The 18207-nt window shown below is 48.3% G+C and overlaps 1 protein-coding gene across 5 annotated transcripts in view; it reads right to left on the bottom strand.

The window, feature by feature from the left end:
• SFI1 (SFI1 centrin binding protein) overlaps positions 1-18207 on the bottom strand; it is a 103282-nt gene that overhangs the window by 30247 nt on the left and 54828 nt on the right. For all 5 annotated transcript variants that reach the window (XM_055146777.1, XM_055146778.1, XM_055146780.1 and 2 more), the window contains exons 9-14: positions 12473-12629; positions 10610-10771; positions 6142-6212; positions 5026-5118; positions 1738-1835; positions 767-833 (exon numbers count right to left, since the gene is read on the bottom strand). In XM_055146777.1, the coding sequence (XP_055002752.1) occupies positions 767-833; positions 1738-1835; positions 5026-5118; positions 6142-6212; positions 10610-10771; positions 12473-12629 (648 nt within the window). The remainder of the gene's footprint in view (positions 1-766; positions 834-1737; positions 1836-5025; positions 5119-6141; positions 6213-10609; positions 10772-12472; positions 12630-18207) is intronic.

Raw genomic sequence — 18207 nt, 5'->3', positions numbered from 1 at the left:
GCTGTGCTCAGGAATATCAAGAACCTGATATCCGGGACCAGAGGGATAATACAGTGGGGAGGGCATTTGCCTTGCATGCAGCGGACCTGGGTTTGAACCCCAGCATCCCCTATGGTGCCTGGAGCACTGCCAGTTGTAACCCCTAAATGTTGCCAGATGTGACCCAAAAAGAAAACGCTCACCCTCCCAGCGGTGCTCTAAGGGACCATATTGTAGTACCTGGGATTGAACGGGGGTCAGCCTCCTGCAAGGCAAAAGCCTTAGCCTCTGTGCTATATCTCTCCAGCCCTCAATCCTTCTTTCTCAGCCTGCCCTTACTAATTTGTTTAGTTAACTGACTTCCAGCTCTTCCTATCTCCTGCGGGTACCTGGGTCTCACACATTCAGCCCTGGGATACAGCACAAATGCTCTTTCCCTGTGTTTCCTTAGGGCTTCCGATAGTGGCAGGAAGGCGAACTAATATAAGAAATGAATCAGGAGTGCAGAGGGCAAGAGAGTGGCTGAGTCCCCGGGCTCATCAGAGGGCACTTTCAGCGTAGACAAAGGAATGGGGGAGTAAAGTAGACATTCGGGCATGACCAGAAGGACCTTGACATCTGTGGAACACATATCCCCCCGGAATGTGGGCTCAAAGGAAATACCTTTGAGGTCTGTATAGCTACAAACAGAAACACAAAAACCTTTTGGCATAAGACTTTTCCAAGAATGTTTCCAAAGCAGGTGGAAACAAGGATGCGAGAAGCAGAGCTCTCTGCTATAAAATACCTGTTTGTATCTCTTCCTCTGCGCATATTGTAACCACGACTGGATACACTTGTGCAGCAATGTTATTCTGAAATAAAACATAGAACACCAAGGTACAGAGCATTCACCTCAGGTTTAAGCTTCTTTCTCCCCCCTCTCTTCCTCTCTCCTTCCCTACCATCTCCCTCCCACACTTCTTTCTGTTTTTTTGTTTCATTTTGGGGCCACACCCAGTATGCTCTGGGGTTCCTCCTGGTTGTGCACTCAGGAATTACTCCTGGCAGTGTTCAAGAGACCATATAGGACATCGGGGCTGGAATTCAAGTGCCCTACTGCGCTGCACTATTGATCTGGACCAGTTTTAAGCTTTTAAAACTTTGCTTTGGTTCTATGGGAGGTAACTCTGGAAATGGTTACATTTTTAAGAGAACCCTTGGGGTTCACTAGTACCATTCTAGGAGAAAGAAGAACCTGATATCTGGGACCCAAGGGATAATATAGTGGGGAGGGCATTTGCCTTGCATGCAGTGGGCCTGGGTTTGATCCCCAGCATCCCATATGGTGCCTGGAGCACTGCCAGTTGTAACCCCTAAATGTTGCCAGATGTGACCCAAAAAGAAGAAAAAAAAACCAGAAACTAATATCCAATAAGTATTTTTCCAGGGGCTGGAGCAATAGTACAGCGGGTAGGGCATTTGCCTTGCACGCGGCTGACCCGGGTTCAATTCCCAGCATCCCATACGGTCCCCTAAGCACCACCAGGAGTAATTCCCGAGTGCGGAGCCAGGAGTAACCCCTGAGCACTGTCATGTGTGGCCCCCAAACAAAACAAAACAAAACAAAACAAACCCCACAAGTTCAGGAGCCACTGTCTTAAGGCAGGACTTTGCGAACATGCCACAGTAACACAAAAGGGTAAGTCATCGCTCCTGGGGAGGAACACGTCAATCACAATGTGTCTCAGAGCCCGGGGCCAACGCCAGACTCCCTACCTGTAGTGGTCCTCAGCCGCACTCAATAAGGAAAGCCGCGCTCTCTCCTCCTTCTGCTCAATTCGAGATTGCCAGAGGTTCCAGAAACTACGAAGCAGCTGAAGCAAAACAGAAAAGAAATGAAAAGGTCAGGGGCTAGAGCGGTAGTACAGCGGGTAGGGCGTTTGCCTTGCACGTGGCCGACCCGGGTTCGATTCCCAGCATCCCATATGGTCCCCTGAGCACCGCCAGGAGTAATTCCTGAGTGCAGAGCCAGGAGTAACTCCTGTGCATCGCCAGGTGTGACCCAAAAAGCAAAAATAAATAAATAAATTAAATTAAACTAAATTACCTGAACCTACCACCTATCATAGTATGACACTGCCATGTCCAAAAATTGTTAATGTTCAGGGGTCAGAGCAATAATATAGCACAGAGGGCTCTTGCCTCTCACACTTCTAACCCAGCTTTGATCCCTGGCATCCATATGGTCTCCTTCCCTCCACATCAGAAATAATCCCTTAGTTCAGAGCCAGAAATAAATCCTAAACACCACCTGATGTGGGAACCCCCCCCCCCCAAATGCTTAACTTCAATTAAATCAAGCCCTTAGAACTAAATTCTTGTTTTTTCGGAACTTCACTGACACTGGAAAGTTACATGATATCAAAAGGAAACAGACAAATGAAGACATGACCACTGCACAAAGTAACTGGCCTTTTCTTTCCGAAAGTCAGTGTCATTTAAAACTGAAGTATAGGGCCGGAGCAATAGCACAGCGGGTAGGGCATTTGCTTTGCATGAGGCCGACCCGGGTTCGATCCCCGGCATCCCATATGGTCCCCCAAGCACTGCCAGGAGTAATTCCTGAGTGCAAAGCCAGGAGTAGCCCCTGAGCATCGCTGGGTGTGACCCCAAAAGCAAATAAATAAATAAATAAAACTGAAGTATACATTCTGCTAACTGAAAATAAGCCAGTCACAGACTGGCAAATACTGTGCAGATGAGATAACTAGGGAAGAGAGAAAGTGGAGGGGTGATTCTCGGGGGCTGGAGGTAAAGAGAACAGCAGTTTAATGAATGTAGTGGGTTTTTTTTTCTGCTTTTTGGGTCACACCCGGCGATACACAGGTGTTACTCCTGGCTCTGCACTCAGGAATTACTCCTGGCGGTGCTCAGGGGACCATATGGGATGCTGGGAATCGAACCCAGGCTGGCTGCGTGCAAGGCAAACGCCCTACCCACTGTGCTATTGCTCCAGCCCTGATTGTACAGTTTTGGTCTTGTGTGACAGAACTGATAGAGACGGACAGTGTGATGGTTGCATGATAATGTCAACGTACTTAAGACTATTGAACTGTGAACTTAATTTTGGTTACGATGATGCATTTTAGGAGTAGTTGACCATAACTGTAAATATGAATATAAACATTAAAAAAGAACAGAACTGTGTGTGTGGGCAGAGGAGACCACTGTGAAGAAGCTCAAAGACATAACTGTGTGTTGCGAGTAATGCTTCACTGACTTCTGGTTTGAAAAAAGCAGCTGCAATAAAGATACGTTGGGCAACTGTGGAAATTAAATATGGATGGGGCACTGGGTGATAGTAAGGATTCACTGCTAGTTTTGCTAGGGATGGCAATGATACTGTTATAAGAGGGAGTTGTTGCAGGGTACAAATTGGGATGTTAACATGAAACTGTCCTGTCTGCGTTATTTCAAAACGATTCACCTAAAAATGAAGAAAGCACTAACTGTTAAAGCTTGATGAGTCTATATGTATTTAGTTGTTTATTATCCTGTTCCTTTTATTGTTTTTGTTTTCTGGGTCACATCCGGTGGGTGCTCAGGGCTTACTCCTGGCTCTGTGTTTAGTGAACACTCCTGGGGTGGTGCTTGGGGAATAATGTGTGATGCTGGGAACCAAACCTGGGTCTGTCACAAGGCTTGTGCCCTACTGACTGTACAATCTCTCTGGTCCATCGTCCTATTCTTGATTTCTTGTTTGCTTGCTTGGGGCTCATACCTAGCAGTCCCTGGGGGCTGCTCCCGGTGCTGCTCTGAGAACTATGCAGTGCTGGCCGGGGATCCTGCATGCAAGGCACGAGCTCTAGCCCTGAGTCATCTCCTGGACCCTCACCCTATTTGTTTATTTTTTGGGGGGGTCAGGAATAGCCCCTTCCACACCCAAGTGTGGTCAGGGGATCCTGGCTCTAGACTTAGGAAAATCCCTGGCAGTGCTTGGGGGATGTGATATTGTGACAGGGATTTGAATCAGGGTCTACCACATGCCAGGGAAGTGCCTTATCTCCTGTACTATCTCTCTGACCCACCCCCCATCTATCCTTCATAGTATGTCCTTTTCTCGACATTTGGACATTTTCATTGTTAAACACAGACAAAACCAAGCTCCTACGTGTAGATGTAGAATTTACAATGTTTATTCCTTGACCTCAGGTTTGTTGTTTCTTTTTTTTTGGGGGGGGGTCACACCCGGCGATGCACAGGGGTTACTCCTGGCTTTGCACTCAGGAATTACTCCTGGCGGTGCTCGGGGGACCATATGGGATGCTGGGATTTGAACCCAGGTCGGCCGCGTGCACGGCAAACGCCCTACCCACTATGCTGTCACTCCAGCCCAGGTTGTTTCTTAAAAAAAAAAAAAAAAAAAAAAACACCAATTGACATATACTGCAAACACAACCAAAGCTTCCAATACTTCAGGGCTTAAAGTACATTCCACAGGTCAGGGTTGGAATCCAGTTTGAATCCAGAATTCAACAGTCTTAGCAAACATATTTATCTTTTTTTGACGAGGGGCACACCTGGCGATACTCCTAGCTCTGCGCTCAGGGATCACTCCTTGCAGTACTCAGGAAATCATATGGGATGCTAAGGATCAAAGCCAGGTCGGCCATAAGCAAGGCAAGCTCTCTACCCACTGTACTATTTTTCTGGCCCCCAAATATTTATTTTTTTAATGGAACTAAAACAAGAGTTTCTCTACTTATTAAAGAAAATAGGAACAAAGGTTTCAATGTCTAACAGTCTGGACAAGTTTCTCAACATTAAAATAGTTAAATATGAATGGCTGGGGCTGGAGAGAGAGTTGCACTTGTCTTGCACACGGCAAGCATGGTTCAATCCCCAGCTCCACATCTGGTCCCTTGAGCACTACAAAGAGTAACCACTGAGTACAGAGCCTAAAGTAAGCCCTGAGCACAACCAGGTGTGGTTCAAGCACCCCACCCCCAACAAAAAAAAAACAATGGTCATCAGAAGAGGTCCCTTGCAAGAGCTGCCCCTCACCGTGCTGTCCCGCTGCTGGTGCGCCAGATTCCTTCTTATACGTTGGTGATGAGCGTAAACCACATTGTCTTTTAAGGCTTGAAAGCAAAAGTGCTGTGGAAAGAAAAAAAGGACCAACTGTTAATCATCAGTCCAGTGGAAAAAAAAAACTAGACAATGGCAGGCAATGTCTCCTCAGGAGGCGAGCTCGGTGGCTGTTCACGGCCACTCCCACGCACGGGACATTTCTCTACTTTGGATTCAGTGAGGAGTTTGAACCAGCCGACTCACACAGCGGCTTTGAACCATGCTGAACCACTCCTTGCTTGCCGCGGATACCTTGTAGGGACAAACACTGCCCTCACCCACCTCTGTGAGTGGAGACCGGTCACCAGTGGACACTGCCACCACCAACTCAGGCTAAAACAGCAACTTTGCCTGTAGGGAACAAGATTTTTTTCCAGTGCTGTGTGTGTGTGTGTGTGTGTGTGTGTGTGTGTGTGTGTGTGTGTGTGTGTGTGTGTGATATTAGGTCCGTCATGGGTAGGGGTGGGATTGAAAAGGACTCTAAGTGTCTCAAGTTAGTTGGGTTGCTTTGGCCCATTTTAATTAGGAATGCCACACATGAGTGTTACATGTATGTGATTTACATCTGCCTGTCTCTAGCTCTATTAGTAAGCCTCACATGTGACTTAAGCCAAGTCCATTCCCTTATGCCCTGGGCTTGAGTTTCCTGAGACTGAAGCAGAGACCAGAGGTTTCCATACTGAGCTCTGTAGGACCCCAAAGCCTCCTAAAGGTGTCTGAAGACCACCCTGTTGGGACAGGGACTTAGCACTTGCCTTTAACCCAGTTCACATTCCCAGCATCTTTATTCGAGTCGGTTTCACAGGCCAGGCTCCCCGCATCACAATGGAAGGGGCCATGCAGAAAACGCTGATCACCTCTGAGGTTCCTTTCAGCTGCAACCCTCGGACCCCCGCACCAGTACCATCTCCGAGAGCAAGTGAGAATAAGCCACTCCCAATTAAAGAGGGCCCAACCTACCCACTCCCCACCTAACTCGAGACCCTTAAAGAACATGGCGTGGGTCCAGGTCCCCCGAGGTAGATGCCCAGGCAAGGCTGCCCAGCTTACCAGCAAGCTGCGCCGATGGTGTTCTTCTGCCACCTGGCCCCGCGCAGCTTCTTCTGCACACAGCAGCCCGTCTGCCGGAGAATTAAGGACTCTTCTCAAATGGACCCCACCTGCACCCCCAAGCATGGTGCAGTGCTAGGGAGCCCTGCCAGAAGGCCAAATGGACAGCTTCCCCTTGGTGTCCCAGGGACGCATGGGCAAAGGGAGGCCATGTCACTTAGGTCACAGCTGGCCTCACTTCGCTCCCTGTGTAGCATAAATGGTGAGAAGAGGAAAAAAAGTTGAGACCCAATGCCACCAAGAATGAGTAAACATTTCAAAATTGCCCTATCTTTTTTTATTTTTGTGGCTGGGAAAGTCACACCTAGCCATGCTTGGGGGCTACTCCCTGCGTTGCTGAGAGGATGATGCAGGGCTGGGAATCAAACCTGGGAGTCCCACACGCAAAACATATGCTCCTTGGAGCCTGAGATAGCATGCGGCAGATAGCATGCGGCAGGCCTGGGTTCATTCCCTGGTACCCTCTACAATCCGCTGAGCCCTGCTAAGAATGGTCCCGGAGCACAGAAGATGCTCCAAGAGTCAGCCTTGAGCCCTGTTGGGTGTGGATCAAAAACCAAAACAAAATAAAAAAAAAGAAAAAAAAAACCGACATGTGCCTCTGTAGCCCCTCAAAACTACATTGTTTGGGGCCAGAGCAGCAGTACAGTCTTGCATGCAGCCCACTTGGGTGTGATCCCGGCATCCCATATGATGCCCTGAGCAACACCAAGAGTTAATATCTGAGTGCAGAGCCCCCAGACAAACAAATGCAAACAAACAAAAACCTCCCTACCCACTGTACTATTCTCTGGCCCCGTGCAATCATATCTTTAGAAGCAGAACCCATTCCTTCTGTATTCTCTTTCTTTGGCAACACAATCTGATCATATGTTTGAGCTAAAAATGCTGCAAGTTATTTTCAAACCTTTTCTCTGCCCACTTCTTCCAACTCAGTTGCCAAGTCCATCTGTTCTCCCAAATCTTTCCTGTTCTCCATCTCTGCCCCCAGCACCCTATAATCTTCATGTGTCTTGTCCCTCACTTATCTCACTGATAAGAGACTCTCCTTACCAGTCTGGACTCCGTATCACATCACTTGTCTTCCGCTACTAGTTTCCCTTTTATCAGCTAGATTTATCCTTTCTATTTTTGGCGTGCTTTTCACTTGGGGGGCTACACCCAGTGGTGCTCATAGGCTACTCCTGATGCCGTGCTCAGGGGATCAAGGGACCATGTGATCTCCACGCTCCAAGCCAGGGCTCCCACAGAGAAAGCACATGTTTCCACTTTCACCATCAGTGCCCTGGCCCCAGGCGAATCCTTTCTAAAGTATCGCATCACCTGTCTTCATAAAGCCCAGCTAGGGCTCCCTGATGCCTCAGGATAAAGTCCCCACTCCTGACGACTTCAACCAAGCTCATCCCAAACTCGTAGCCCCATCACTACTCTGACACTATCTGTACCCCACAACTCACTACAGATCCTCTCACCATCCCTGGATGCTTTTCCGGCCAGTCCTCCAGCCAGAAACACCCTTTCCAGCTCCTCTGCTGGAAGGACATGCCAACCCCAAAGACTCTCATTCAACTCAAAAGTCCCTCCCTCCACTGAGTCCTCTCAGTAGCTCTCGGTCTTGCTATCGCTATGGTAGCACTTACCAACCCAGACCATAATAAACATGTTCATGCTTACTTTCCTGACCAGACACTGAACTACCATCAGTCTCTCGAGTGTCCGTATCACAGAACTTAGGCAGGAGTTTAACACTGACCACAGGTCAGTGAGAAAGTGACTGTGTGGGCGAATATCCCCAACAGGTCAAAAGCCTGCCCTAGCACAGCAAGAAGCAGAGATTAAGAACATGTGCATTGGGGGCTGGAGAGATAGCACAGCGGGTAGGGCATTTGCCTTGCACGCGGCCGACCCAGGTTCAAATCCCAGCATCCCATATGGTCCCCTGAGCACGGCCAGGGGTAATTCCTGAGTGCAGAGCCAGGAGTAACCCCTGTGCATCGCCAGGTGTGACCCAAAAAGCAAAAAAAAAAAAAAAAAAAAAAGAACATGTGCATTGGGTTGGTAACTCAGTGGGGAAGGTGCTTGCCTTGCATTGACCCGGGTTCAACCCCCAGCACTTCATACGGTTCCCTGCGCCCCGCCAGGAGTGAGCCCTAAGTACAGACCCAGAAGTAAGCCCCGAGCACAGTCAGGTGTTGCCCCTACACAAACAGAAAAACCCCCATGTGCATGGGAGGAGGCATCAGCCTGGGATGAAAACCTCCTGGCCCTGCCATGACTAACTCCGCCTTTGGGAATTCCTCACTGCCCCCTAAATCTGTTTCCTCATCTCCAAAACAGAGATAGTGACACTTTCTTCACTGAGTTGTCGTGAGGAATAAGGAGATAATGTAAATGTCTGCAGAGCAAAATTTCATTTTCTGGGAGCTAGGATAACAATAATAAAGCTGCCAAGAGACAGATGGTGGTGGCTATTTCCAACACCTACGTAGTAGAGAAAAGCAATGACATGGTAACACAGCATATGGCCCAGTGGGATTACCTCTTTGGTGTGGTGGGAGGGGGAGAAGGGGATGTAATCATGGAGGAACGGAAGAATACTAACATTATCTTAAGCAGAGTGGTGGATACAATGGCGTTTGTTTATTATTAGCATTTCTACTAGAGATGCCTGTTAAATGTTATCTTTTATATAACTATTACCAAGTCAAGAAATTTTTTTTTCGTTTTTTTGTTTTGGGACCACATCTGCTAGCGCTCAGGGCTCACTACTAGCCCTGTGCACAAAGATCACTCCTGGTGTGGCTCTGGGAACCAGGTGGGTGGCAGGGATTAAACCTGGGTCAGCTGTACGGCAAATGTCTTTCTCATTGTACAGGTGCTGGGGGAAAAAAATGTTGGATTTTTTGTTTGTTTTCAAAAACTTTTTTTTGTTTTTGGGCAACACCTGGCTGAGCTCAGCCAGGGCTTACACCTGGGCTCTGTGCTCAGGGATCACTCTGGTGGTGCTCTACAAACTACAGAGGGAGCCGGGGATTAAATCTGGGTCAGCTGTGTGCAAGGCAATGCCCTTACCCACTGTACTCTCTCTCTGCACCCCCCATAAATTTTAAGAGGTCACACCTGGCTGTGCTCAGGGCAGCAGTATGAAGTGCTGGGGATTAAGCTCAAGGCCTCAGATTAGCCAGATATGTGATCTACCATTTATGTTATATCTAGATCTAAATTTTTAAAATACAAAAAAATAAAAAATTAAATAAAAGGGACTGAAGCAATAGCACAGCGGGTAGGACATTTGCCTTGCACTCGGCTGACCCGGGTTCGATTCCCAGCATCCCATGTGGTCCCCCGGAGCACGGCCAGGAGTAATTCCTGAGTGCATGAGCCAGGAGTAATTCCTGTGCATCACCGGGTGTGACCCAAAAAGCAAATAAATAAATAAATACTATACATTTAAAAAAATACATATTTTGTTGGGTAGGCAGGGGGTATTTGTGTCCCAGCCTGTGGTGCCCAGGGCTCTGCTCACAGGTCAGTCCTGGCAGCACTCAGGGAAATCAGTGTGAAGCCCGGAATCAAACTGGAGTCAACTCATTCAGGCACACACATTTTTTCTTTTTTGAAAGGATGCACAACTGGCAGTTCCCAGGGCTCACACCTGGCTCTCTGCTCAGGGATCATTCCTGGGAGTGCCCAGGGGATCATATGCAGTATCAGGGATCAAACCCAGGTCATTCACATACAGGGTGAGCATCCTACCCTTTGTACGATCTCACTCACACCAAGAGAAGCACCTTTACCCCTGTACTATGTCTCCAGCTGCAACCAAGTATTTGTGCTGTGTTTCATTCTGGGGCCACACCTGGTGGCACTTGGGGAATCATGCGGTGCTGAAAAGCAAACCAGGGGTTCTCACATTTCAGCCTCCGGAGCCCTCTCACCAGTCCTACACAACAAAAAATGTTCTTTTGGTTTGGGAGTCACACCCAGTGATTCCCAAGAACTCCTCCCAGCTCAGGGGTAACTCCCGATGGTTGTTGAGGGGCATCTGGTGCTGGCAGTTGAACTTGGGGCTCCCACATGCAAAGCATATACTCCAGCTTTTTGGGTTTTTGTTTTGCGATTTGGGTCACACCCGGCGATGCACAGGGGTTACTCCAGCACTCAGGAATTACCCCGGTAGTGCTCAGGGGACCATACAGGAATGCTGGGAACCGAGCCCGGGTTGGCCACGTGCAAGGCAAACTCCCTACCCACTGTGCTATCGCTCCAGCCCCTACTCCAGCCTTATTAAGCCATTTTTCCTGGCCTTGTACACAAAAATCTTAAACAAAAGATATCACCATAGATCAATTCTGTTTCAAATTGTTCAGGAATTGTGTGTGTGTGTCTGTCTGTCTGGAAAGGATACAGTGTTTCCAGTGAGAAAAGGCCCTCCGCAGCTTCATCCTTCTGGCCAGTTCCTCTACCAGAGCCCGGTGGGCATACAAGCTCTCCCTCCGCTCCCAGGCCCACTGCCAATCACCGAAGTGTTTCTGAAGCAGCGTGACATGGTGGAATCGCTCAGCCATCTCTGAAGCAGAGAAAATATCCTAAGTGCTGGTCCCAAAGCCAGGTGATGAGCTGGTAGCATCGTTTAAGACAAGGTGTATCCCATTAGAGCAGACAAGGGTACCAGGGATTCAGGGGTACTCTCAACAAAGACACTGAGAATAGAAACCTTTTACACCAGGAGGGTGAGGAGGCATTCCTTGGCTACATTCTCTTCTCACCAAGGAAAGAAAAAGGCTTCAGTTTTCTTTTTCTTTGCTTTTTTTTTTTTCCTGGAGGGGTGGAAAGGGCATACCCGATGGTGCTCTGGGCTTACTCCTAGCTCTGTACTCAGGTATCATTCCTGACAGTGCTCAGGGACCATATGCAGTGCCAGGATCAGTAGGGCCGTGCACACTGGCTATCTCCCTAGCCCTCTGCTCTTACCTTTTTATTGCTGTCTCCTGAAGAAGACACTGGGGACTAAGGCAATGATACATAACTAAGTCCAAACGCAAGGGATTTTCTGAGCTTTGAGCCAGGCAGATTCTAGTTGCTACCCGGAACACTTTCGAAAGCTAATTACCTATGACGTCATGAGTTACATCCAGCAAGCAGAAGGTTCTGGAATTTGAATGCAGTAATGAGAAGGACTTTAGTCTGAAACTTACTGTGCTAAATCACTAAATGACATCATCTATTAACAAAGAGATATTCATCCACTGTCATCATTCAAAAGCTGACATTCTAACTCTTCCAAGGGAACACTGGCAGTCTGGGAGATTTCTGTAAGGATGCCTGGGTGAAAGCTGGAAAACCTAATCCAGTATCTAGCATAGTGCTTGTTCAACTCACTTCTACTCTGGTTCAGGAAATCTAGTATAGGAGCTGAAGAGATAGTATAGTCATAGTATAACCTTGCACATAACAGACTCTGAGTATCACCAGGAATGATCCCGTAGCACAAAGCCCAGGCTTACTTAGCAAAGTAAGCCCGGAGCACCATCAAGTATGGTCCCAAACAAAAATGAAAAATAAATAAATAAATAAATAAATAAAAGGGTGGAAAAAAAGAAAAGAAATCAAGCATGAAAATATACCCATGATCATGATCCATATATGATTATTCTGACCTCCTGAACTCCACAAATTTCTATCTTATGGTATCATTCATCATAATCACAATATTTTAAAAAATTAGGGGGCCACACCTGGTAGTGCTCAGAGTTTATTCCTGGTTCTGCATTCAGGAATTACTCCTGGCATATGGGGTATCAAAGATCAAACTGAGGTTGGCTGCATGCAAGGCAAATGCCCTACCTGCTGCACTATCTATCACTCCAGCCCTAATCACAGTATTGATAACATAATTTAAGAGTCCAGAAGCTGGAGCGATAGCACAGTGGGTAGAGCATTTGCCTTGCACGCGGCTGACCCAGGTTTGATTCCCAGCATCCCATATGGTCCCTAGAGCACGGCCAGGAGTAATTCCTGAGTGCATGAGCCAGGAGTAACCGCTGAGCATCGACGGGTGTGACCCCAAAAACAAACAAACAAAAAAATAAAACACTGAATAAAACAATGTGTGTAGAAGTCCAGAAGGTAATAATTTAAATGTGAATTTCGGATCCTGTCTTTTCTGCCTTAATCTTTCTTCCAAATTCGCGGTATCTTATTGCCATCTCTTTCCTTAGTACGGCACTGCTTGAGGAGAGTAGGAACTGGCCTGTCTCCTCCTGCTCACCTCTCCACTGCCTCTTCACCCTGCGGATCCGCAGGTGCTGCAGCCAGGCCTTCAGGGATTTCCACTTTAGCCAGTGCTGATGGTGCTTCACTGCCAAGATCATCTTTCGCCTCTGCCTCCGGACATGCAGCAGTTGTTCCTGCCACCGGGACCAAACCTGAATACCAGAGGAAAGACCCCGATCAAAAAAGAGGCAGGAAAACAGAGGAGAATTGGGGTGATTTCTGAGAACCAGGACTAAGCCCTGAGCACCACTGGGTGTAACCCAAAACCAAAAAAAAAAAAACCCTAAAAAATACTAAAAGCTATGGGCTGGAGAGATAGCACAGTGGGTAGGACCTTGCATGGAGCTGATATGAGTTCAATCTCTGGTACCCAAACGGTTCCCCAAGCCCTGTCAGGAGTGTCCTTGGGCAGAGGGGTAGGAGAAAGCCCTGTACCATTGGGTGTGGCCTCCCCCTTCACCACGTCAACCCCCACTACTGCCCAGAAAGGCTAACAACCAAAGGCACCAGAATTGGGGCTGGAGAAATAGCACAGCGGGTAGGGCATTTGCCTTGCACAAGGCCGATCCGGGTTCGATTCACAGCATCCCATATGGTCCCCTGAGCACCGCCATGGGTGATTCCTGAGTGCAGAGCCAGGAGTAACCCCTGTGCATCTCCAGGTGTGACCCAAAAAGAAAAAAAAAAAGCAAAGGCACCAGAATTGAGAGTTTGTGTACAAAACTAAGTTTACGAGGGATGAGGGACAAAGAGGGGAGATGAAGGAGTGGGAGGGTCTTTGGTAGTGGTGGGGTATAGTGTTCGAACAATGTATGCATAAAACTATCATTAACCGTACTGTTTTTCTTTTTTTTAGTGGGGGGTGACACTTGGCGATGCTCAGAAGTTACTCCTAGCTCTGAACACAGGAATTACTCCTGATGGTACTTGGGGAACCAGATGGGGTACCGGGGATCAAACCCAGGCTGGTCACGTGCAAGGCAAGCACACTACCCGCTATCGTGTCTCTCTAGACCCCTCATTAACAGTACTGTAAATCATGGTTTTAACAATAAAAATGTGAGAATAGGGGACAGAGCAATAGTACAGCAGGTAGTGCACTTGCCTTGCGAGAGGCCAACCCGGGTTCAATCTCCAGCATCCCATATGGTTCCCTGAGCTGCCAGGAGTAATCCCTGAGCAACTCCCCAAAACAAACCCCAGCAAAAGAGAGAAATAAAAGAAATGAAACAAAGCTCACTGGAGTCGCACACTTGGCCGCCACGCCCTCACTCTGTGCTTCTCCAGTTGTGCTGACACACATGCTCGCCCAGCGCTGCTCTCAGTGGACGCTTGCAAGTTATGGTTTTGCTGCTCTCCCAACTTGCACGTCCTGCTGTGGTGCCCACCAGGAATCAAAGCCCTTTTTGTGAAGCTCACACACAGCTGGCAAGGGTGCTGCAGGGACTGTGGAAAGCAGAGCCACCAGGCTCATGTTCGGGGCATGTGGAATATTTGACCTGTAACTGTACACTTGCAAGGGAGGAGCCCTGAGCCTCTCTGCTGTTTCTCTCAGCCCTAAACCAGTTACTGTCAGGGGCTGGAGCGACAGCCATGGGCAGGGTGCTTGCCTTGGATGCAGCCAACCCAGGTTTAACTCCTGACACCATATATGGTCCCCAAGTCTGCCAGGAGTGATCTGGAGCAATAGCACGGCGGGTAAGGCTTTTGCCTTGCAAGCGGCTGACCCGGGTTTGATTCCCAGCATACCATATGGTCCCCTGAGCACCGCCAGGGGTAATTCCTGAATGCAGACCAGGAGTAACTCCTGTGCATCACCAGGTGTGACCCAAAAAAGAAAAAAAAAGAAGAAGAACAGAGCTTGAAGGAAGCCCTGAGCACTGTTGGATGTGTCCCAAAACCACACCCCCCAAAACCCAAACAAAACAAAACCAAAGCCAGTTATTTTCTTATTCTCTTTTGCTTTTGGGGTCACACCTGGCGATGCACAGGGGTTACTCCTGGCTCTGCACTAAGGAATTACTCCTGGCGGTGCTCAGGAGACCATATGGGATGCTGGGAATCGAACCCAGGTCGGCCGCATGCAAGGAAAACACCCTATCCGCTGTGCTATTGCTCCAGCCCCAAAGCCAGTTATTTTCAAAAACCAACAAATCAACATTCCTCTCTGGGCCATGCTTTGCCATCCTATTAACACTTGAGTTCTGTCCCTTGTTTTTCTAACTCTTAAAAAAGAGCAATTTTCTAATTTCTCTTCCCCTACCCAGGTTTTCTTGTATCCTCCCCCCCTCCCCAGGCTTCCTAAAGCTGCTGTATCGGGAGCATCAGGTTATCAAGATATACAACTGCTCAATCTGAAGGTAAAATCCCAGTCTTCACCTTCCCAGACCTAGCAGATAACTCAGCAACCACGCCCGTCATTTACCTGGCTTCAGGGCTACCTTACAACTCTCCTTGAATCCCACTTCTGCACCTGAAGGCTCAGTCCTACCTGCTGCCTCTTTAGCTAAGCGTACTCTGAGTGTTCCCCAGTCTCCAGCCTGAAATACCATCTGCATGCTGACATCCTCTAAATTCATTACCTCTGGCCTCCACTGTCCCCAATTCCACATATATATATCCAAACGTCTTGACATTTCCTTATGAATATTCAAAAGGCCTAGGGGCCAAAAGATAGTACAAGGGTTGAGGTGCTTGCCTTCCATGTGGCTGACCCCTGAGATCCTCAGCACTGCCTAGGAGTCCCTGAGCAAAGTTAAAAGGCCCTGAGCACTGTTGGGTGTGGCTCAATCCAAAGAGGCCTATTAGGTCCTGACACCTCCCAAAATAAATAATCCAAAAGTCAAAACGCCTATGGGATACAGCCGTGCCTTGCAAGCACAGGGCTACACGTTCTGCACTGCCAGGCTGGGCCCAGAACATCACAGGGAATAGTCACCGAGCACTGCTGTGTAGGGCTTCTATTTTAAAATCAAAAACAGTTCAAGATGAAGATAATGAATTTCTGGTCATCCCCACCAATCTGCTCTTGCTTCCTCCATCTTTTTCGGTGATGTCACTGTTCCAGTTGCTTTATTGGTTTGTTTTTACGCCACATCCAGCTGTGCTCAGGACTTACTCCTGGCTTTGTGCTCAGGGCTTACTCCTGGCAGGCTCGGAGGATCAGGATTGAGCCTGGATCAGCCAAGGGAAAGCGTTTTACTCACTGTACTATCACTCCAGGCTCCAGTTAAATTTTAAGTCAAAAGTCTGTAAGTCAGGGGAAAGGAGCAGAGGGATGGAGTATGGAAACACAGGTAGAGGGAAGTCGGTACTGGCGGCAGGGTTGGTCCTGAAATTTTCATATTTCTTGGGGCCACAGAGATAGTACAGCAGGCAGGGTATTTGCCATGCATGTGGATGACCGGGTTGATCCCTGGCATTCCATATGGTCCTCCAAGCACCGCCAGAGTAATTCCTGAGTGTTGAGCCAGAAGTAACCCCTGAGCATCACTGGGTATGGCCCCAGACCACCCACCACACACCAAATTATATGCCTAAACTCGGGTTTCAATTATCTTAGAAATAACAGTTAATTTTTTTTTTTGCTTTTTGGGTCATACCCAGCAATGTTCAGGGGTTACTCTTGGCTCTGCACTCAGGAATTACTCCTGATGGTGCTTGGGGGACCATATGGGATGCTGGGGATCAAACCCAGGTCAGCTGCGTGCAAGGCAAACACCCTACCCACTGTACTATCACTCCAGATCCAGTTAATTTTACTTTTTTCTGCTTTTTGGTTCACACCCAGCAATGCACAGGTTACTCTTGGCTCTGCACTCAGGAATTACTCCTGGCAGTGCTCAGGGGACCCTATGGGATGCTTGGAATCGAACTCGTGTTGGCCATGTGTAAGGCAAACGCCCTACCCACTGTGCTATCGCTCCAGCCTCAGTTAATTCTTTTTTTCTCTTTGGGTCACACCTGGCGATGCACAGGGGTTACTCCTGGCTCATGCACTCAGGAATTACTCCTGGCGGTGCTCAGGGGACCATATGGTATGCTGGGAATCGAACCTGGGTCGGCCACGTGCAAGACAAACGCCCTACCCGCTGTAGCTATTGCTCCAGCCCCTCAGTTAATTTTTTTTAACCTGTGTCATCTTGAACTTTCTCTGACAACTTACCTCTTACCTATCCATTGGCATATCTCATTGAAATACCTTCAAAATATGTCCAGAAAAGTAATTCCAGAATCAAAACCCATCCTATTAGTATTGTATCAGTCTTGTCCAAAATCCCACTGGGAATTTTCTAAGAGTTTCTTAACAGCTCTGTCGTGTTTATCCTTGATCTTGTGTTGAGCTATCTCTCTGGCCCCTCATTCTTTTTGATGCTCAAACTATTCTATCTTTTGCTTTGTTTTGCTTTATTTGGGGGTCATAAGGAAATACTCCTGGCTCTGCACTCAGGAATTACAGTGGTGCTCAGGGGACCATACTGGATACCAGGGATCAAACCCTGGTCGCAGACAAGCAACTTACCCACTGTAATATCTCTCCGGCCCCTAATTTATTTATTTATTTATTTATTTTGCTTTTTGGGTCACACCCAGCAATGCTCAGGGGTACTCCTGGCTCTGCACTCAGGAATTACTCCTGGAAGTGCTTGGGGGACCATATGGGATGCCAGGGATCGAACCCGGGTCGGTCGTGTGCAAGCCAAATGCCCTATCCACTGTACTATCGCTCCGGCCCCATAACTAACTTGTGTTTTTAATTGGAGGGAGTTGAGGTCACATCCAGTGGTGCTCAGGAATCACTCCTGGCTCTGTGCTCAGGAATCACTCCTGGTTGTGCTCAGGAAGACAATATGTAATATCAGGAATCAAACCTAGGTCAACTACCTGAAAGGTACAGCTTAACCTCTATAACATCTCTCACTCCCACCCCCCCACCCCGTTCCCCAACCCCCACCTATTGTATTTTAAAGCTTCCTGAAGAAATTAGTTTCCCTCAGTAGTCACTGCCATGAATCTCACATATTCCACTGTATTTTCAAGTTCCAGGGACTGAGCTCGGTGGGCTGAGTGTGCATTTCACGTGTCAGGACCCGGGCTCTATCCCAGACACCAGACTGAAGCAGGCAGGTAGGGAAAGGGCCCCCACCCCCATGGCGATGAGTTCTTGGGAGGTAATAAAATTAACAGAGGGGATTTGAAGAAGTTTCTCTGTCACTAGCCGTAAAGCTGCCAGGACCCACTTTTTGGACACAGGAACTAAGGCCTGATAGGATCTTTTCCTGGTGCCAGTATAGACCCAGAGAAGGCTGGACTCCCCTCACCCCTCCAGCCCCCCACCCCTGCACTCTCCCTCTGAGAGAAGCTCCAGCAGGAACAAACGCCAGGGAAGGAGTATCAAAGAAGACCATCACCTAATCCCAATTCTACGCCTTGGCAACCACCTAGCAACTGGCTTCCTGCCTAGGGAGAAAGCCCCATATGTCGAGAAAACCCTACGAAAGCCAAGTTGAACAAAGGAAGCGCAGCCCTGTGGTCCCGAGCCCAGGTGCTAGCCAAGCACTTGCAGCGCCCACATCTCCCCTCTTGAGATGTGGTCCAACACACCTGGATGCTGGGGTGTACTGGGGCTCTCTCTCCACTCTAGAGAAGCCCACGTTCTCTCTCTCCTCTCCCCTTTCTCAAAACTTCCAAATAAAGCCAGTTTTACTTCACTGCTCATCTCCTGAAATT

This window comes from Sorex araneus, chromosome 9, assembly GCF_027595985.1.
Source record: "Sorex araneus isolate mSorAra2 chromosome 9, mSorAra2.pri, whole genome shotgun sequence".
Lineage (NCBI taxonomy): Eukaryota > Metazoa > Chordata > Mammalia > Eulipotyphla > Soricidae > Sorex > Sorex araneus.
This window is presented reverse-complemented; position numbering and strand designations above follow the sequence as displayed.